The sequence below is a fragment of the Hesperophylax consimilis genome, unplaced genomic scaffold (genome assembly GCF_061612785.1).
Source record: "Hesperophylax consimilis isolate HC1 unplaced genomic scaffold, BYU_Hcon_1.0 scaffold_34, whole genome shotgun sequence".
Taxonomy (NCBI): Eukaryota; Metazoa; Arthropoda; class Insecta; order Trichoptera; family Limnephilidae; genus Hesperophylax; species Hesperophylax consimilis.
Window position 1 is genome coordinate 1,100,686 of NW_028301264.1, and position 23,215 is coordinate 1,123,900.

General features: G+C 35.6%; 1 protein-coding gene across 1 annotated transcript in view; it reads left to right on the forward strand.

Annotated features, from left to right (window-relative positions):
- LOC149409163 (breast cancer anti-estrogen resistance protein 1-like) overlaps positions 1-13,720 on the forward strand; it is a 186,713-nt gene extending 172,993 nt beyond the window's left edge. The window contains exons 4-7 of the mRNA XM_089650089.1: positions 9,758-10,233; positions 10,856-11,064; positions 12,472-12,624; positions 12,873-13,720. Of these exons, the coding sequence (XP_089506215.1) occupies positions 9,758-10,233; positions 10,856-11,064; positions 12,472-12,624; positions 12,873-13,720 (1,686 nt within the window). The remainder of the gene's footprint in view (positions 1-9,757; positions 10,234-10,855; positions 11,065-12,471; positions 12,625-12,872) is intronic.
- The last annotated feature ends 9,495 nt before the right edge of the window (positions 13,721-23,215 follow it).

Below are 23,215 nucleotides of genomic sequence, written 5' to 3' on the forward strand. Positions count from 1 at the left end.
AGTTCTTCTCTATCGTACACAATCACCATACTGATGCCATAAACTAACCGGCTTGCACATTTATATTATCGGGTACATATTTTCAGTAACACGAAAAAACAAAACAAGGTGTTAGTGAGATGAGACCCGGCACCCGAAGGGACAAAACATGTGGTCAATGGTCAATGGTCAGGGCACAAAATATTCGGTCTATGGTATTGTATTTAGAAACACTGTTAGATTGATTTTTAAATCGTAACAAACATTATTCTGAAATTCCGAATTACGTCCACACTGGTAACTTTAAAATTATTTCGAGTTTATTCACTTAACCTAAAAATTATAATGATTATTTAATGGTATATTTACACTGAAAAAATTGAGAATTTCTCAATATTTTAAAAATAAACGAGGAGCGATTGTAAAACGCTGCCGGCTGCCACGATGGCGCCCCGGCTTCATCTTTGTTATCCTCTGAAATACACATGAGACTGTCAACCTTTTATCTCATGTCACTTTTCTGCAGTCTTGTGTAACTCTCATATCTATCTACCCTGATAATCATGTAAAATGTCTACTTTTCCTGAATCTAATCTATCGCTATATGTTTAACTTTACTGCCTTCCTCTGATACTCAATTTTCATGTCCCTAGGACCTTTGTAGCAGCTCAAAATCTCTGTATTATCCTTCCATTCGGTCGCCGCACATTTCTAAAATGTCTATTTTTTTTGCGAGATTTTCATTCAAAATTGATTTACCAATATGTCCGCTTCATCTTAAATTGATAACGATTAGTTTTCATTGTTTCCAAAACTCTCACCTCTCTTTAGTACGATCTTTATCGAACTTGACACCCTCTTTCTATCATAAATAATTGTACTACAGTTGAAAATTCTGCCAGTAATTTCCCTAAGTTTTTCCGCCCTCTCTTATACTATCACGTTTATAATTTTTTTCATTGTATTTTTGTGTGTGTGCTTTAAAACTTGTAAAACTTCCAAAGCCCTTGATTTTAATGGTTCGATACCTCATAAATGTCTCAGTTATTGTAAACATTCCCAGGACTTGTTCCCTTGAACGTCGATGTTTACTCTATAGTGCATTTACCTCTAATTTTTGTGGGAAAGAAGAAGCCATTACTTATCTTTTTTATCGCCGTGTCCAAAGTTCATTTCTTTTGTCTTCCGTAGACACACGCCTTTCCGTTCACTGATTGGTTACTCAAAATTTTATAGCTTTCGTTTAGATCTAATTGGCTGACACCCTTCAATATTTATTTTCAGGCCTAGATAGGGGGTTCCTTTCTCGTCTTAGACGATTTTACGACCTCTCTGCTTTCGTCCCGGAACCTTGATTTAATTCCAACTATTACAAGTGCCTACTGCAAGCAAACTGAATTACTTTTTAAATCAACAGATGTCGCTAGAATGACGGTTTTCATAAATAATTTGCATATTTTTTGCAGCTATGGTTTATCTGTTTTTTTTCACTGTGATTTAAGCCTTTCATCACAAGGCTTTAACGTCCGAGCGTGGTTTGTCGGACCCCTTTGGTATAATCTTAAGCACGCCCCTCTTCCATTCCGAAGGGAAGACTCCTCTTCGCAAGCACGTCTCCATGACCTGGAAGAACTCCTTCCGGGCATAGAGCCATACATTCTTCACGATTATTTCATTGATTCTATCATGCCCAGGTGCCTTCTTCGGACCTAAACCCTTTATTATGATATCCATTTCTTCTCTAGTAAGGCGCAACTTGTCCTCCTGGGGGAGGGTACTCGGCGGAATCCTTGACAGATTTCTGATCTGTTTGTGGTGGTCGCTTTCCCCAACTACTGAGTCTACGGGGACTAACTTTCCCAGAAGTGTATTGAGAGTGGACGCCACATCCACTGTCTCAACGTCCCTTCCCTCTAAATTATTGATTACGCTTGAAAGATACCGTTCAGAACCTTTTCCGGATTTCTCAAAGGCGCTGTGGATTTCCCACGGATTGGCGTTACCTATTTCTTCAACCCAATTATGCCAGTTAGCTCGTTTTGCCGAGAGAATGGCCAACTTGAAGGTTCTACGCGCGGCGCTGAGGCATCCCTTGCGGGCAGCGATCTCCTCTTTCTTAAAACCGCTGCGCCTGGTAGCACCCATCGCCCTGTAGGCCTTCTTGTAGGCCCCCTTCAGCAAAGTCAAAGTCAAAGTTCTAACGCTGACTGCGAGGCGGGCTGCTATGAGTGCCGCTCGTAGTTCGAGCCGCGGGATCGAAAGAGGTTTGAGGGGCGCCACCTTGCATTTACTCGCCAGAAAGGTGGCGTGTTTTCCCTCTTGGTTTGTCTCCACCAGGTACGCTATTGCGCAACATGCGGCCTCAGAGGCGTCACAGAAGAGGTGAAGCTCAAACTCTTCATTCTTTTGTCGAAGGCAACGCCGTGGGATTCGGATGTCAATCGCCTTCAGCGCCTTTATCCAGCCGGCCCACCGCGCCGCGTGCGTGTCGTGGGTACGCTCGTCCCAGCCGACGTTGGACCTCCAAACGTCCTGAAGGAGGATTTTTGATCGCACGGTGAGGCAGGCCACGAATCCCACCGGGTCAAAGATCTTCATAATTGTGCTCAGCAGCTGCCTCTTTGTTGGGTGCCGGACGAGCTCAGCTGCTTCCGTCTCCTTGAAATCATAAATGAAGTGGTCGCCGACTGGGTCCCACGCTAGACCGAGCACCTTCTCAGTATCTGCGCCGGCGCCGCTATTTATCGTGACGGTCGACTTTGCTTTTTTATCCGCCGGTATGCTCTGGATTGCGGAGGGCACATTGGAGGCCCAGCTGGCGAGATGTTCTCCACAAACAGCGGTGTTCTCTGCTTCTAATTATCTAACTTGGCACTTCTTGGCACCCTCGATCCCTTGTCACTCTCCTCACGTTCCGTCAACATAATGCCATCAGGCATCGCTGTATGTAGTGCTGACTGCTGATACCGGAGGTCCAACGGGACCTCTCTTTCATGTTACTAGTAACGTTAATGAGGAAGAGAGAGAGGTTACTATGGAGTTATCAGCGGTAGGCCTTTAGCCTAGTGTATGGTTTATACTCGGTACTGTTTACCTATGCTGGGAGGAGGTAGGTACCATGCAAGACTGCAACACACTGATCACACATCAGCTGTGTTTATCTGTTCCTTTGGATGAAAGGAATTGCATGCAAATGAGGAAACCACCGCCATCTTTTTTGAACTTTTGCACTGGGTTAGTATACATATACATAATATAGTAGTATAGGTTAGTAGCAGGGATTTAGTACTTAACCCTTATTAACACAGTGCAAAAGTCAGAAAACAGGTCTCTAACTTTACTGTCAGTTTATTTTCTACAGCACGCCCTGTTTTAATTTATTTTCGGGAAATCGACAGTTTAAATTTATTTCAGTTTGTACCCAAGTATTATACAGGGTGTCCGGTGGTAAAGTGCAGTAACTTCGGGAGGTGATTCTACGTGATCGTAGGAGTAAAAAAGATAAATAACTTTTTTTGAAATTCCAACTTTTAGATCTACTTTTAAGCTAATAACAAAAAATTTCTCCGACGTGCCTAGACGGCATTATTTTTTTCGTCGTTGCCAAATCTACATCCCGCGCCCCCCCGGTAACTAATCCCCGCTACCCCCGGCACCCGAATTCAGTCGGTCAGCTGGTAAACTGTCCCCCGCACCCCCTCCTGCACCCCCCGCTATTAGTAAATCGTGCTTTGAATGTAATGTGTCACAAAATTTGACGGGCGGAGTAAACAACTTTGAAAATTTAATTTATCTAAGAATTTTTGAATTCGTTCACTAGAGTTATTGTTTGTTCTCTGCGAACTTTTCATTTGGTTTGAATTTTTGACTGATGTGAAGAGAACCCCGTACAATTTAGATGTCGGTACGTGTTTTAGAGGTATAATGGTTATGGTGCTGATTTTATCAAAATCAAATTTTATAATATTCTTATTATTATTATAATTTACAAGTACAAGTATATTACATTGGATTTATTAATATAGACGTTGTACATTATAATGATTTATGATCAATAAGATGGATCAAGGAAAAAAATATTTATGAAATGTAATATTTTTGGTATGCCTCGTTATTCTGCTGTGTCATTCGTGTGGAAAACGTTCTTTTTTTTAAATGATTTTCGGCTATGTTATCATTGTTTTTTCTCACCTATAAAATTATGTCCCGTCTTTCCGGTTTATAAAAAAAGGTCTGATTTTTTGGATTGAAATTTTCAAAAAATCCCCAGGGTTTCAAAAATACGATTAAAAAAATAATAATAATACAGAATGTCTTAGAATATTTTCCTTAACCGGAAAAAAAAAATAAAAAATATAATGCAAGTGGCCTATTAGTAAAAAAGCGATGAAATTTGTTAAGTGTTCAATGAGTTATTAATATTTTTTATAATAAAAAGTGTAACGTGATTTTAGTGCAGTTCTCTTTTTGAATTTGGTAAAATATCAAAACATACGGCGAACTCTGTGTTGTTATTATTTACAATTCACATGCGGTTTCCATGGATACGCGCCACTCACAAATATGCAACGTTGCCACGTTCTCACTTGCGAATTTATCGGGTAAGTTTGCACCTACACTATGGCTTTTTAGCAGGTATGTCTTTTTGTATGAAAAATAAAAAATTAGAATTTCTGAAAAAGTTATTTATCTTTTTTACTCCTACGATCATGTAGAATCCCCCCACGAAGTTACTGCACTTTACCCCCAGACACCCTGTATAGCCAAAATAAAACCAATTATGGATTTCATCCTTGTGACTTTACCTCTACTGAGACAGCATAATAACTAACTAACTAACCATCACGCCGTTTCCCCGCAGGGGTAGGCAGAGAGGACGGACCGCCAAACAACTCGGTCTTGGCACACACTCCTTGCCTCATTCACATTCATACATCGTCTCATACAAACTCTTCTATTATTCTGACTCTTGACATGGCCCGACTCGAATATCTGATTCACTTGATCGTGCCATGTCTTCCTCGGGCATAATAAGGAATAAGTAAATTAAATTTTTTAAGAAAGGAATATTAATTCAAATATTTATACAAAACAAAAGATTATTTAAAACGAAAAATTTACGAAACAAAACATTTATCAAACCTTTATAGCGTTAATAAAGATGACGGTGGCGAAACCCGTGTAATGTTTGTTTGTCGTGAATGAAGATTTTCTCTCCACCCCCACATTGGATTTGTATATTGTATAGTAACACATTAATACTTCCTATAGCGCCATGTTGTCAAAAATCACTTTAGGGCACTTAGCACTTTATTCGGAATCACTTAAGATTTAAAACAAAATGGATCAAGCAATCTGGCTTGTCTTATTTTATTACACCCTTACCCCCTTACTAATAAACGTGTTTTAAATTTTACACAATCGTTAAGTATGGTGAATCGTTGTTTATCAATTGTGTACAATTTAAAAGACGTTTATTAGTAGGGGGTATGGTATATGTATCTAAAAGCTGATATTGTTGGCTGAAAATAGATGTGCTGACCTGAAAATTCCAGGCATAAATGTATGTGTAAATTTCATGATGCCAGAATTCACTGTTCAAGAGTTTTTGCTCTTTCAACACGCGGATTTTCTGCTTTGTAGATAAAGTAACGATTTTTTGATCATACGAGTATAACAACGTAAATGTATCATGGCCACTATTTTCTTTTCCATTAAAATAACATTATACAACATTTCTTATAAAAACTCTCATAAAAGACTGCGTAAATTCCTATCTGTATAAGATTTGCGATCAAATGTATTTTGAACACGGAAATAATAAATAAGGAAATGTCTTGGGAATGGGGATCCTAAGTAAACCATGTAGATTTGTAAATGGACTTATTCAGTTCCCAGCGTTCCCAGGATCCAGGAACATCTGTGGGCGGACGTTGGAGAGTTTAGGGGTGTAGGGAGGTTTTTATTATTTTACTGTAGGTATTGCAAAATAACTGTTTTATTTAAATGTGAATACCGCACAAGAGTCCCAATTGCTACCAACCGTCTGGAGCCAGTGAAACTATGACATCCCCAATTCTGGCATATTGTAAGGCTGAAGGTATTGGGGAAGATGAAGTTGGGGGAGTACCTGGCCATTCAGATCTGGTCACCAAAGACAGCTAAAGTCATTTCAAGCGACGTTTCAATTCTGAATGGCGGTACACCAAGACGATACAGAGAGTATCTTCCACTCTGGATCGTGCCGCAAGTACACTATATATTATTTTAAATGAATAAATTGCGAAATATCACAAATCAATCAAGTAAAATGTACTTGCCCAGGCCGGGATTTGAACCCACTACCTTCGGCATGCTAGTTGCTAGTCAAGAGCCTTACCCCTCGACCACGGAGGCCGTCAAATACCAAATGGATATTGTTATAGTTAACCAACAAACCACCACGCCGTTTCCATAAAGGGGTAGTCAAAGGAGATAGACCGCCACATAACTATGTCTTGGCAGCACTCCTCGCTTCTTTCAAAACCATGTCTACCTATAGAAACTATAAATAAAAACAATTGATGAAATTATTAAAACTCTCAGATAGACGGCTTGTTTCCGACATGACTTTTATTTTTTTAAATGTTAGTGGAATTATATACAGAACTGATTTACTAATCACTTTCAGCATACCAACAGAACTACTCGATCGAAAATTACACAATAACAAGAATATCAGGACTGAGTCATTTACTCGTAGATACTCGCTTGTACCTAGATTGCATACAGTTGGCAATGTATCGCAGAAATTGTAGATGTGTTCAACTGCACGAAATATAGTGACAAGAAGGCTATAATAACATACCTCAATAAAGTAAGGTTAGAATATTACTATTCTTCTGCTTGGTTTATTTTTGGATGTGCGCTCTCGACATTCACATTCTTCAATGAGTTTGAAAATTCTTCTCTTTTCGTATTAAGTCGCATTATTTATATCGTTGAAAATAGCTCGAATTATTTTTTATTTATTTAACTAAAATAATTCGGAAAGTTTCCCGTAATTTTCACCAATGTACCTTGTAGAAGTGCTTACTTCTGGGCGGCGCAGTTCCTACCCGATTAGAATAAACATTGGTCAATTTTCTCCAATTGGCACTACTGTTTCGAGCTCTCAATGCGGAGCGCACTTCGTCGAGTTCAGTTGCTGGCCGGACTCAGGAGACTGCGGTGTGTTCGTGCGACACTGGAACATGAGGGTCTATTTTGCAAGTCACGAAAGGTCTTTTTCTCTTTTAACTTTTTAATCATGTAGCTTATCATTCTAATAGGGATTACTTGTTTAACTTCTTGCATAGTGATTTTATACTATGCTGGCGCCCACTAAGACATTCCTTATAAGATTTTTAATGTTTTAAATTAATAATGTTACCTGCTCTTTAGTCATATTTTTATCAAGATGGCGTTAAACTTGCGTACATTCTTGACACGCCCGGAGATAAGATGTTTATTAGAGTCTCATGTTAATTTTTATTGATCAAGTATTTTAATAATTGTTATTTAATAAATTAGCGTCTGTTGATATTTAAAACCTTCTATTATTTAACTTCCTTATCAGATCTCATCTCTACCTACATACATTGTGTCCAGTGCGTGTGCGTAGATGACTAGATTATTGTATTTGGTAATCACCAATTAATGTCACAATCGTTCGATCCATCATTAATTAATACAATTAATCTTTTCATCACCCATCTATTGGCAATAATGTTACAACCTATCCCAGATATTTAAAATTCGGCGTATCCCGTAAATTGCGTAGGTACTAAGTAATTATCTTACGTGCTGTGTATACAATGTGGATGAACGTAATTTACCGTTATCCCACGGTAATCCATTCTGCCCCGAAGTGGCAACTTGATTGGCATCCTTTAGCCCAACCCAACTAGGTCAGGTGTATCACGTATCGGGCTCTTCATCTCCATGAAATATAAAATACCTCCCGCCTACCTGTACTCCAGTGACACGGGGCATATTGAATATTATAATATAAACCCGTATATGTATGCTCCGTGTCCGACGCCGCACCAGTCGATCCGGCTTATCGAAGGGTAAGAACTGCCCCCAGATAAGTAGGCGTGTAAGTACGCCCTTAAAAGCTGACAACAGTTTAGGATTAATTTTTCTTATATCTTTCCGAGTGCCTAGTTTCAGACTTTGATGAAGGGTTTTGTAATAACATCATTTAAACCCGAGACTTGCGTAGGTACTAGGGTACTAGGTAGCCAAATTGCCACGCATTATTTCCATACTGTCAGGGCTGCGTCAAGTCTTGTAAATAGGTGCTATAAACTACTTAAATTTTTTTTAGAAACATTTTGACTAGATACTATTTTTTAATGTAAGATGATTATATTTATTTTTAACTGGTGTAATAATAAAAGGGAACTCTCAAACACGGCTACCATCTTCACTGGATTGACTGGACCTGGAACATAAATAAAAAAAAAAACAATGAAGTTTTAATAATTCTATGAAATTCATTAATAAAATTGCTTAAACTACGTATACCCGATTTTGTGGAAATCCAAAGTTACAAAATGGACGAAAGAACTGCAAACAAAAGCAAGTAATTTACGTTCCTATAAAACCATAATGATGGTTTATTCTAGATTCGGCGAATAGTGTAAATGTAACGAAATTAAATGAATGCAAAATAAACTTCACTGAACTGTCGCAAAAAATGGAAAGGGGCTTTGTATATAACGAACGTGGAATAAAAAAAACTCCTGGAATAGCGAAACGGCCTAGAGTTTATTCATACTTCGTGGCCACGAGCCGGAACGTGCTACGACCGTAGTAGCTACTCACCTACTCATCTAGTATAGGTAGAGCTAGGCGTACTACGGATGTTTGGTACGAGAGGCTACATCACACGCTACGTTTCGTAGTATTTGGATAGTAGTGCCGACTGCTGAGTAGGTATTGACCCAGAACTGCGCAAATGGAAACTACGGTGAATGGCCACTACACGGGAATGCTGGCAGTTGCTTTTTTAATTGATAAACGAGAAAAAATGGTTGAATTGCATTTGAACAGAAAAGTATTTTCATATGCAATTATTTTTGTTTTTACCTAACCCTTTGATTATTTGTTTTATTAAATGCTTTTAGAGGGCTATTATCCTGCAGTTGATGGATTGATTATGCAGACATTATCACACTTTGTCCGGGAAGGGTAGTTCTACCTTTTACGCCGGTCCAAAAGCATTGCTGTCCGATAATTTTAAATACAGCATTTATACTAATCTCTTTGTAAGGGCCCCGACTAAATGTATATGTATTAAAAAATGTGAACCAAGTCTTCGCATATCTAATCCTTGTCTTTCGTATGGAAGGATATTTTTTATCAAAAGTAAACTAAATTTAAACCTGTAGAACGGGTAATACATCCTTCCACTTATTGCACCAGAAATGAGGAAGTTTTATGTAATGCTTTGAGCAAAAAAAATTGTAACGTAATAAAAATTACCTACATTTTTACAAATAAAACATCACTAAATGGCCGAACACTGACTTCAACTTTAAATTATGGAGTCGTATTACAAAAATAAACTCAATTTGAGACAAAAAATTTATAGTTGGGGTGTGGTGAGTACTACGTAAAAAAATCACTAAAATATATGTATTATTTTCAAAGATATAGCTGTTTGAAAACTAAATCCATTTTCTCTAATGGGACCCTTGTGTTCTTCCCGTTAGTGTGTTATTATTTCAAAGTATTTTTTTTTCTATTTCAGGTCCTGTTGCCGCATCGAGTGGGAGACTTGTACATCTACGAGCAACCGCAGAATCTCTGTCCTTCCCCCTCCCCTTCACAGACCCACATATCCCTGCACCAGTCACACCTTACTTCACCCCGCACACAAACACCCCCGCACCTGTCCCTTCATTCTCCCCACCCCAATATTAACTCAATCCACAACAACCAGTCACACCTCCCTCCCCACATGCAAGGAGGAATGGAAACATACGATGTGCCACGATCCATTCCAGTTTCTGCCACTTATGATGCCCCGAGATCCCTGCTGCCGAGGTTCCAGGGTCAGGGGCACGGAACTGCTCCTCCAGGCTGTGTATCAGCTAACCCGGGCTCTGGGGACTGGTACGATGTGCCCAGGGCCCCCGCCAGCCTGACACTGTTTCACCAACAGCAGTTGACACCTTCAAGCAGTGCCAGCTCACTTACAATGGATTCCATGTCTTCTAGTAACAGGTATTGATTTTTATCTAGTTAATGTAGGTTTTAATCTACCCTTTAGTGGGGGAAAGGGGGGTTATATAAATAAGTTATATAGATAAAGGGTGCTTTTAAATGTTTACGATAGAAAACAACCATGAAGAAATATAATGATTTGTTGGATATGATTTGCGATTTTCGCAGCCAAAAGTATTATAGTAATTTATTTTTGGGGTATTATGCCATGTTGTGCATCATTACACTACATCCTTCTTTAGCCAACGTTTCGGACAGCAACACATATCACATACTGCCCTGATAATGGACACTGTAATACTGTCCGAAACATTGACTAAAGAAGGAGGTTGCGTAACACGGCATGATACTCTAAAAATACTATTTGTTAGTTTGAAAAAAAGTCGCGTTGAAGCATTTGTTACTACCAGAGACATGTTGAAGTACATTTAGGCTGAAAAGTAAAGTATATTATTTTAAAAATAAGCAACATTTTACATAAAATTGACACTAATTACCATACTATTATGGGAATTTATTTCCATTATAATAATATCATAGAGGAAATTATAAAATGTTATTTTTTATTTTATTTATAAGATTTTATAACAGGGGAGTTTTTACAAACTTTAATTTTTTCCAGGTCTTCCCTGGCCAACATGCCAGACTACGACATCCCTAAGTCGCGTGGATCTAACTACACATCCAACACGCTGCGCAACCAAAGCCCCGGGCCCGGCCAGACCTATGACGTGCCGCCTCCCAACCCGCTGCCCCTGGAGTGGGCGGAGGCCCTCCACATGCTGGAGAGGCTGCAGATGGAGGCCGCAGACTCCATTTCTAGATTATTAGGTGCGGATCAACTACTTATTATAATGGTTAACATAATGTGTTGGAAGAAACACAAAGACAATATTCTAGAACTATAAGTAAATCTAAACAAGTAAGCTGTTAGATTTATGAATAGAACAGTTTAAACCAGCACACAAGATTCACATATCATAGGTTTCAAGCTCGAGAAGTTTTTTTTTTGCAGTTCCTTGAAAACTGAATTTAAAAATTTACTGAATATGAAAACCGCACATAAGATTGTCCTACATATATTTATGTACATATACATATATTTATGTTTTTTTATAGCTTGCAAGATAGTTTCACTGTATCTTATGATTAATTTGTCAAGTTGTATTGGAACTTGTTTATTACATACAATCTTTATAATATAGAATTCTGTTCTTCTTACACTGAAAATAGCAAGCAATTCTTTGCAAAGCATTGTGTATAACTTTTGTTAATTAAGTTTTTCGGAATAACTTTATTGAGTAAAACCTCAAACTGTAATATTTAAATATTGAAGACAATATTAGTGATTTTTAAACGAAAATCTGAAACAGAAAAATCAGAAATGGAAACGGTCACATCTGGGACTCGAACCCAGGACCCTTGTCTTTCCGGGACAATGCTCTACCAACTGCGCTAATGGGACCCTATCCTCATCGGTCACTTTTAACTGTATCATACTTCGAATAAGAACTACCAACATTGTCTTCATTTTTTCACCGCACATTTTTATTGGCAACTATCTTTATGTATGATCGCAAGATTCAACCCGAACTAAATGCAATACAGACAGCGTCTTTTTAGATAAACCTATCTTATTTTTTATTTTTAATGTGCGACATCTGTTGACTTTTCTGCAAGTCTAGAATGAATATTAAGTTTTTCGGAATAACTTTATTGAGTAAAACCTCAAATTGTAATATTAAAATATTGAAGACAATATTAGTGATTTTTAAACGAAAATCTGAAACAGAAAAATCAGAAAAGGAAACGGTCACATCTGGGACTCGAACTTGTCTTTCCGGGACAATGCTCTACCAACTGCGCTAATGGGACCCTATCCTACTCGGTCACTTTTAACTGTATCTAAAAAGACGCTGTCTGGATTGCATTTAGTTCGGGTTGAATCTTGCGATCATACATAAAGATAGTTGCCAATAAAAATGTGCGGTGAAAAAATGAAGACAATGTTGGTAGTTCTTATTCGAAGTATGATACAGTTAAAAATGACCGAGTAGGATAGGGTCCCATTAGCGCAGTTGGTAGAGCATTGTCCCGGAAAGACAAGGGTCCTGGGTTCGAGTCCCAGATGTGACCGTTTCCTTTTCTGATTTTTCTGTTTCAGATTTTCGTTTAAAAATCACTAATATTGTCTTAAATATTTAAATTCTTTTATAACTTTTGTGGTTATTTGTTCAGGTTTTGTTCGACCTGGATGGCGTTCTCACGCTGCCATGAGCAATCAGCTGCTGGACGTAAGACTGGGCTCCACCCGGCTCAGGGCCGCCCTGCACGACCTTGCTCAGTTCACCGAGGGCACCCTGGGGAATGCTGCCAATGCACACGATAAAGGTATTACTTATTTATCAACCAGCTAATCAATCATTTTCTTATCAATCAATTATCTTTTATTGCTGGACTTTTCAATAACAAATGTGTAAAGGAAAACATTTGACTTAACTCAGAACATGAAATGACTTAACTCTTGAACACAAAAAAAAACTTAAACCTAAAACATGAAATTAACTTAACTCATGAACACAAAAAAAAACTTAAACCTAAAACATGAAATTTTTAATTTTATATTTAATTTGTTTTAGGTTTGACCATTAAACTTCGTCCCCTCATTAAGGCACTGAGAGATGCCGATAGACTTGTAAATAATGTTATTGAGAATTTGGACGCCTTGAATTGGTCCATAGAACTCCTCTGCAGGCCAGACGACGAAAACCACGACACTTCCAGCCCCGATGCTCTGGACCAGCTGATAGCCTGCGCCCGAGCTCTCACCGAGGATGTTCGCCAGACTGCATCCTTCATTCAAGGAAACTCCACTTTGCTCTTTAAGAAATCCAAAACCAACGGCGTAGGAGAATGGGTCAAAGAATACGACTATGTTAAACTAGAATCTAGAGAGTCTGTAGATAAAAAACAGGCAGAAATAAAAGATTCTCTGCCGAATGAACTTAAAAAGTCTTTCGACACTGTTATAAAGGATGCCGATTATTCAACGACAAATGTACAATTGAATGAAAATAATATGGCCCCTTATGATAAACAATTGATTTTATATTACGCCAAACAGACAATGACGTATTTTGAATATCTGACGACCGCTATAGATGCCTTTTTGCAGTCGGTTGAACGCAATCAACCTCCTGCCGCCTTTTTGGCTCACGGAAAGTTTGTAGTGCTGCATGCACATAGACTAGTCTACATCGGTGATACGGTGCACAAAAATGTTGAGAATACCGAGTTTAAGTCTAAAGTTCTCGCCTGTTCGGACGGGCTATCGAATGGTTTGACGATGACGGTTTCAAAAGCGAAGAATGCCGCCTTTAACTTCCCCAGCGTGTCTGCCGTACAGGAGATGGTAGATTCGGTGGTGGACGTGTGCAACTCCGCTCGGGACTTGAGGAACTGTATGATACAGGCGACTAGTCATTAGTCAACCGTAGCTCTTATTGTCCCTGCTGGTGAGGTTCTGCAAAACTGTCAGCGCTGTTTGGGTCATCGTCATTATTTGCTCTTTATTTAGTAAGAAAGTTTGGAATATAATCAATGAAATCGTGGAAAATAAACAAAATACCAAAAGTAATACTATTAAGAGTGTAATACAAAACAATAACATAATTAACTGTATTGAAGAACCTCAAAAAGGAGCAAACGCTTTTAACGAATTCTTTGCAAATATCGGAAAGAGTCTAGCAGAAAAAATTACCGTGAAAAAAATAAATAAGATGTATATTGAAAATATTCCAAATATAGAAACTAAACTCGAACTCTTCGAACCAACCAATCCGTCTGAAATTGTACAAATTATATCAAAAATGCGAGGTGGTTCTGCTCCGGGATTTGACGGTTTCGCTGTAAAAACACTAAAAATCATTAAAAATTATATTTCTACACCAATCTCTCATATTATAAACAATAGCTTTAAGACAGGAGTTTTCCCGAGCACGTATAAAAAAACCATAATCTCTCCAATATTTAAGTCCGGTAGCCCGGAGGACATTTCTAATTATAGACCCATTTCACTCTTATCTAATATATCGAAAATTTTTGAAAAAATTGTTAAAAAAAGACTAACTGCATTCTTAAAAAAAAACTCGATTATAAATGAAAATCAATTCGGTTTCACAGAGGGAAAAAGTACCCAAGATGCCATTGCAAAAATTTCATCTAGTATTCAGAGTGCCCTGGACAAATCAAATAAATGTATAGGAATTTTTATTGACTTAAAGAAAGCATTTGACAGCATTTCCCATGAAAGACTTATATTAAAATTAAAAGAAAATGGCATTGACCACTTAGCTCTTAAATGGATAGAAAGCTACTTAACAGAGAGACCTCAAATTGTAAAATTAAACCAAACCTTTAGTACACCACTAACAAGTACATTTGGCATTCCTCAAGGCACGGTCCTCGGACCATTACTATTTCTAATGTATGTAAATGACATTTTCCAACAGAAAATCAAAGGTGAATTAATCTCTTATGCTGATGATACTGTTTTATTAATAAAAGGTCAAACATGGGAACTAGTTAACAAACTTGCAAATGAATGTATTAATATCTTAAAATCATGGTTTGATAATAACCTACTCACACTTAATGCCAAAAAAACAACATATGTATTATTTTCACTACAAAAAATACCTAAACACAAAGTAAATATCATAATCCATGATGAAAATTGTGACAATGTCAACTGTAAACTACTTAATCCTATTTGTACTGTAATCAACTCTTCTTCTGAAATTAAATATCTTGGTGTGATCATCGATGAAAATTTGAAATGGAAAAGCCATATTACGGAGTTAGTAAAGAGAATAAGGAAATGTATATATATATTTGTTAGGTTAAGAAATATTTTAAATGTGAAAATACTAAAAAATGTATATTATGCTCTTGTCCACTCCCTGCTTATTTACGGAATCATAGGTTGGGGAGGATCTTATAAAAACAACCTAAACTCAGTAAAAGTCTCGCAAAAAATTATTATAAAGGTAATACTTAAAAAAAACTCTACTTTCCCAACAAAATTGCTTTTTAAAATGTTTCCAGTACCAAATATTGATGATATATTTAAGCAAACTTCAATTATAAAAATGTGTAAAGAAAAAAATAACACAGAATATCAAGAATTTTACAAACTGATGAGAAATGGAAATCAATTTATTACGCCAATCTTTAAAACAACTCAAATGCAAAACCATTATATTTACCAAGCCATAAAAAACTACAATAATCTCCCTTCCGAATTGCGCTGTATTACGAACCAACAAGAACAAATCAATAAAATCAAACTTTTTTTCAAAAAAAACTTATATTAAAAAAATATATGGATATATTATATTTATATTTTACACATAACATTGAATCACTGAAGTAAGAATCGTGGCTCCCTTATCAGGCACAAGAGCTCCTCTTTTCTGATAAGGTATACATGACCAATTATGTACCTAAATATTATATTTGCAAAAAAATGTATGTATTAATGTAACTATGATCTTTATTAAAATAATAAAAAAAAAAAAAAAAAAAATTTGGGTACATTTACTATTTCATGTATTGATTCGGAGATTAATGGATGAACATTATGCCTCGAGTGAAGTTGTTACATGTTTAAATATTGCTGGCAGCGAAAGGCAATGTAGTGGATTATTGCAATTTGTATAAATGAGAGATATAAAAAGATGATATTGCAAAGATGAATAAGATTATTAAATATGCCGACAAATCTAGGAAAACATTATAACGTTGTACGATTGAATACACCAGCTTAAGAATATTGATAAAGGATAATATTATGCAAATTACTTCATTTGAAATACTAATATTATGTCCTTATGCAAAAAAACTATGTATGCTCAATTTTAATAAAACTTTTGTGTAGGTGTTAGATGGTAAATTAGCTCTCCCATAATAATTAATAATGCCAAAGTACTAATTTAAGTCAACGAAATTATTAAATAATAATAGTAACTATAAAACATCAATATTAACTGCATTTAAGTGACTTATTTTAAATTGAAAATATTTGGGCCGATATTATAGTATCCATATAAGGTTGCCTATGCAAAAACATTAGATAGTGTAATCTTCAGTATTCCTAATAAAATGCCGATATTGTTATCTATCCAATAACATGGTGCTAACAAACCACCCCATCGGTACTCTTATTCGTTATATCTGGGAGTTGTGGCAATCTTGTACACGTTAAATCACACCAGACAGTAACTAACTGCTGTCTGTTACTTGATAATGTTCATATTACAAATATTAGCTTATCTGACACATAAGCTAAGACCTCTCAGCGGACAGCTATTGCTTGCATTTATTTCTCCATTATAATAACGGTCCTTAGTTAGCTAAGCAGTATTACTATAATTACATTGTGATGGATATTAAATTGTTGAACTGTTTATTTCACATAATATGAGTATTTCTCAAAATAAATGTACGTAACGAAAATGTAGTTACGAAATAGTGTTACGAAATAGTCATAAGACGTAACTAAATAGTAAACATAAGGCTTGTTTACACAATGGCAAATTTTATTTTACTTTTTTATTATTTATTCAATTTAATTAGTTGTCGTCTTTTTTAAATGTAAGTAATTATCATTTACTTTTTTTATTTATTGTACATACTACAAACATACATAAACTCACGACCCAAATATTTGTATTTTGTTATACCAAAGGGGTTTAAAAAAAACAAGGGAGTATAAATAAATGTTTTTAATGAAATTATCAGCTCCCAAATTGAAGTACCTAACACAATATTCAACAAATCTTAAGAAATTAAAGAACAGGCACTGTTTAAACTATTAAAAATTTAATAACATACAATTATTTAGTTTGAATCACTATCCATTAGCGTTTTATAAATTTCTTCCTCATCTTTATAATAATTGAAATCTTTCCGAGACACATTTGGTCAGTTTTTCAGTCTTTGGTTTATCACTCCGCTTTGGCGCATGAATATAGTCATTTAGTGATAGAGATTCAGAGATAAGGCCCTTACAAACCACTTTCTTTTTTGTATGTATATTTTCCAGTTTTTCGTTTTTAAGATAGTCACTCCACATGGTTTATCTTTGATTTTGTTAGTATCTTCATTTTCACTATTCATATTTTCAATATCAGTGTTATTTTCTATGGCATTATTATTTCCTATTATAACATCTCCGATTTATTATATAATCCAGTTTCGATGGGAATAGCATCATTATTAGTCTTAGTTTGTTTATGCAATAATATTTTCAGAATATTCACTTGCCTTTTCATCCGATTACAGCACTGTCTTAAATTCTTATTTCGACTTTTTAATCGAGTATTTTCTTCAGTCAGCTTTTGTAGTCTTTCCTTTAGGATTTTTTTATTATTTTTTCTACGTTCAAATGTATTATTGTCTTGTGTCGTAGGATTAGCCTTTTTCTTTTTTTCAGCTCTTTTATCATTGGCTTGTCTCCACTTTGCCCGTAGCTCTTCTTTTTCTTCTTCTGTAAGAATTTCTTTTTTATTTATGATATTTTCTATAACTTTTGTTAAATGCTTAATTCGGATTTCTTCATATTGATTTGTATTTTCCTTTTTCAGTCTTTCTCTGTAAGCGTTTTGCCTTTTGGCATTGGTTTTTGGGGGCATTCCTAAAAAAAATTATGCTGTAGTTATGGTTTTATCAGAGTTAATAAAAATAAATTTATATTTAAATAAGCTTTTATAAAAAACTTAAGGCACTTATAAATATTGTATAGAGCGCCTGTAGAACGGATAGTGTGTATGAGTGCCTCAAGCTTATTTAAAATAAAACCAGTATTGGACGGCTCAGCTTGATCTTCAAGTACTTGTCATTATGTATAATGCCATATAATCGCGATGATAAAACATACAAGTCCGACGACACCTGCTCTGCCATTGACCATCAGGAATTTCCAGCGCATCCTATGTATAACAACCTACCTACTTTCCAGCGCCATCAACAGATCTGCTCTATGGTATAATAAATTTTATTTTTTTCCTATTATATCTAAATACACATGTATATTTGTGCATTGTGCATAATATATTACATTATTACTAAACTTACATAAGACTTTCATAAAAATGCTAGACACACTTACAATATACTTACTTTTCTTAATCACGTTGTAACTGTGTACACTCAGCTTTACATTGAACTTTTTCGTTACGTTACGAAATTCATAACAAACGTTACGAAATTGTAATAAGAATTTATGTTATAAAAAGTCAATGGTTTGAAAAAAATTTAAAAGTGTTAATATGTAAGCTTAGCAATGTTCGTACCGCACATGTTACAAAAAGATGAGTAGAAAAAGACTTACCGTTTTGTGAAAAAAGGCTAAAATATTTTCTGTTACGAAATAGTGGTCCCACTAAACAAACACGTTGTTACTGATTTTAACAATTAATGTTATGGCGGAGAAGTCAGACCAACAATAAATCAGAAAGAGGCTAGTGTTACCCATGTTAAATTTTATAAATGGGTTAAAAAATTACGGTGGAAGTACTAATAAAACGTAACTAAAGAGTAGTTACTAAAAAGTAAATGGTGATGTCTCACTTTGTTTTTTGTGCATAAATTATTAATTTATTATGAAACCCCATAGAAAATTACCTTTTTACAGAAACTACATTTAATTAAGACCCTAAAACTTACAAAAAATCACATATTATAACGTTATTATCGCATTTTATGAAGTATAAACAAATGAGGTGGGTAGGGTGGCAATTTTATTTTGTATGGAAGGTAAAAATCGATATACAGTGTCGCCCAAACCTCCAACGGTGTTGGACGCGAGTGAGCGCCGCAAGCGGTGAATAAATAAAATAACACCTTCAATCCAAGACAAATTATAGAAATACATAAATTTATCTTCATTAACAAGTAAGATACTTTTGCCGATGACCTTAAACTATTTAAAATTATAAAAACAATAAATGACTGTATTCAAATTCAATTAAATTTAAATAAACTTCAAGATTGGTGCAAAACTAACAAACTTTATCTCAATATTAGTAAATGCCACATTATAAGATTTTTTAGAACAACACAACCCCTTAACTATCAATACAAAATTAATAATGTTTCTCTCGCCTCTGTAAGTGAAATTAAAGATCTCGGCATTATTTTCGATTCAAAATTTAACTTTCTTTCACATGTAGAAACAGTCACCAACAAAGGACTAAAAATGCTCGGCTTCATTCTCCGAAATGGCAAAGACTTTAAAAATATTTCAACACTAAAAATCTTATATTCCTCACTTGTTCGAAGTCAAATCGAATATAATTCTCCTATTTGGTGTCCTTACTTTAAAATCCACTCCGACTCTATTGAAAAAATTCAGCATAAATTCCTAAGATACATTAACTATAAACTCGGTCTACCTATAGAATCAATAAATTACAATCACTTGATGAAAGAATTAAACTTACTTAAACTCTCAGATAGAAGACTTATTTCCGATTTGACTTTTATTTTTAAAATTGTCAATGGTATTATAGACAGCCCTGATATATTAAGCCTAATTACCTTCCATATACCCACTAGAACCACTCGATCCAAAATTCTTTTTAATTTCAATAACAATATCAGGACTGAGTCATTTAGAAACTCGCTTATACCTAGATTGCATGCAGTTGGCAATGCTTTCTCAGAAGTAGTAGATGTATTCAACTGCACGGAATATAGTTATAAGAAGGCTATAATAACATACCTCTGTCGTAATTATCAAAGTTATTAGGCATAATACCATTCTATTCATAAGTTATCACAGAACCTAAACTATGCACTTAAATCAGATATCAGACAGAAGAGTGTTATCTAATAATTTTATATACTTAATCAAAACTATAATTTTTCCCAAAATTGTTATGAGATGTCTTACTGACAGCCCTGTTTCAATAGAGCTAACTCTTAGTTCTCAGCAAATTCAACCAAATCCAATATTGAAGGTAACAATAACCTCAATACTAAACTACTGTACGGATTGAAAATAAAAATGCTATTGTACCTATGTATACCAGATGTTATTCTTGTTTAATTTTCAACATAATTTCTCAGTAATTATTCTGTTTAACATAATACTGTTTCGCTCCTGTGAACCACTGTAAACATAAATCATGTATATTGTAAAAGCCTTTTACGGCGTCTAAATAAAAAATAAATAAAAAAATAATAATAAATATAAACCAAATTTCTTTCGCTTTCATTTGTATTCACTTGTTCAGGTTCCTATTTTCATCTATTTTTACTAATCCCAACTCTGCATATTTTGACTGAGTTAAAACACTATTCTTTATGCATTACAGCGCCCTTGAGGTGATTTCTCACGAAAACGGCGCTATATAAATTAGCCAAATATTAAATATTATTTGTATATTTTTCTTGATTCTTTTATTGTATTTGTTTATATTCATATCATAGAACTGTTTTTAAAAAAATAATGCTTCTAATTTTGGAAAAATCTGTGCTTTTAAATAACAAAAAATGCCCACTACTATTGTGCACAGGTTCCTATTTTTATAATTTTGTAATTACCCATTATTACCAGCTCTGTATTGTTTTTGTTAAGTTATGTTTATGTTACACCCATGTTATGTTTATGGTAGGTTTATGTTTATGATATGTTCATGTTATGTGCATGTTATGTTATGATATGTTTATGTTATGTTCATAGTATGTTTGTGTTATGTTTTTCTTTATGTTTTATAATCACATTTGTTTACTCCCATATGCTGTGTTTGTTTATAAGATTGCCAATTTCATAATTCTATTTTTAAAAAACGCTACTAATTTTAGAAAAATCTTTGGTTTAATAACGAAAAGCGCCCACTTATATTGTACACATGTTCCTATTTTTATAATTTTGTGATAATCTACTGTTACCAGCTCTGTACCGTTTATGTCAAGTATGTTATGTTTATGTTATGTTATGCTTATGTTATGTTTATGTTATGTTATATTATGTTATGTTTGGTTTATTTATGTTACGTTATGTTATGTTATGTTGTTTTATCAATGTTGTTTTGTCAATCATGTCAATTTTATCCTGTAATTTGTTGTATTTTCCTCTTTTGGGAATTTTACTTTTTATTATTGCCGTCTTCGGACGTGATTAATGTTGCCTTGCTGTTTTCTTTTTTCCAATTAATCTTTAGGTACATCTAGTCACAATGCCTGATACAAGGAGTCAAGTAAAAGAATCCGCCATGTCTTCCGTCAAGGTTGCAGACATAATTGTTCCCACATCTCCGTTGGTTCCACTGCATTTATGGAATATCAAGTACGATGGCACTACTTGCATTAGGAAGTTTCTTGAACGTGTTGAAGAACTCGCCCTGTCTCGCTCTGTAAGTAAGCACAATCTTTTTTTAGGCGCGTTTGAACTTTTTGATGGGATTGCCCTTGATTGGCTGAGGGTCAATCGCTCCCTTTTCGAATCCTGGGATGACCTTGTGGGAGGCCTCAAGGAGGAATATGAAATTCTCGATTATGACCGTAGACTCCTTGCACAGTTGAGGTCAACTATGCAAGCATCTAATGATTCACTTGGCACCTTTATCACTAATGTTCTCATCCTAAATAAAAGATTAAACAAGAAATTGCCTGATGTAGAAATTTTGGAAATTCTCCAGTGCAATATGCTTCCCAGATATATTCAGAAACTTGCATTAAACTCCATTCCGGACATAACTACCCTAAAAAGATTGGGCAAATTAATTGAATTGGCAGACAGTCGTTCTGATCAGAGGAAAGGTTCAAAGTCCCCTCAAACCCCTTCAACTGCTAGCGTAAAGGCGCCACCAAATACAAATGCTCCTTCTAAACCTAATTCTTTCAGGCATGTGAATTCTTCTCATAAAAACATGTCTTTCAAACGTTATAACGTGAATTCCAGGGAGGAGATTCATTGCTTCCGCTGTGGATGTCCAGGCGTTAAGACTCCTGACTGCACTTGCGTTAGGTCAAAAAACGCGAGAGCCGGACGTTAGCTGTGCCGCTGGCGGAAGACGTCTCCACCAGTATCACTGCTCTCGATCCGGCGTGGCAAGAATGGCTTTCGGTAGTCAGGAATTTCTACAGAAATTTAGGAGCATCAGGTTACGGAGGGAAGGCTGACAGGGACGGCCGTCCTTTCGTATCCTTTTCTACACTCGGAACTGTTTTTTCTGGCCTGTTGGACTCAGGCTCACATGTTTCTATTCTCGGTAATAATTTTCATTTAAAACTTTTAAAACTTGGTTCCAGGTTGGCTAAGCTCAATAATTCATTTTCTTTAACTTCTGCGACGGGTCATTCCGTTTGCTGTAACTTGAAAATCTCGCTTCCTATAACATGTAATATAATGTTGTAAAAGAGTTTATTTTTGTTGTCATGCCAGATATAAAGACGGATGTAATTCTCGGTATTGATTTTTGGAAATCTTTTAACATTTGTCCGGACATTTCTAAGTTTATGAATACGAAGGTAGTAAAATCTGCTCCTCGGGTTACTTCTGAAGTCAGAGGTATTGTGGACAAACATCACTTATCCAAATATCAACAAAATTTACTTGATAATGTAGTTAAAGATTATATTTCAATTTCTGGTGACAAACTTGGTCGTACGCATTTGGAGGAACACGTCATAGACACTGGTAATAGTATACCTGTAAAACAGCGTTACTATCCGATTTCACCTCACCTGCTCCCGGTTGTGCACAAGGAACTTGATAGAATGTTGGAGATGGGTGTCGTTGAACCGAGCAGTAGTGCTTGGAACAGTCCTATCTTACTAGTACCAAAGAAAAATGGCACTTACCGCCTTTGCTTAGATTCCAGAAGAATTAATTCGATCTCTAAGAGAGACGCATTTCCATTACCATACATTTCAAATATTTTAGACAGCTTGGGGGGAGCTCGTTTTCTATCCA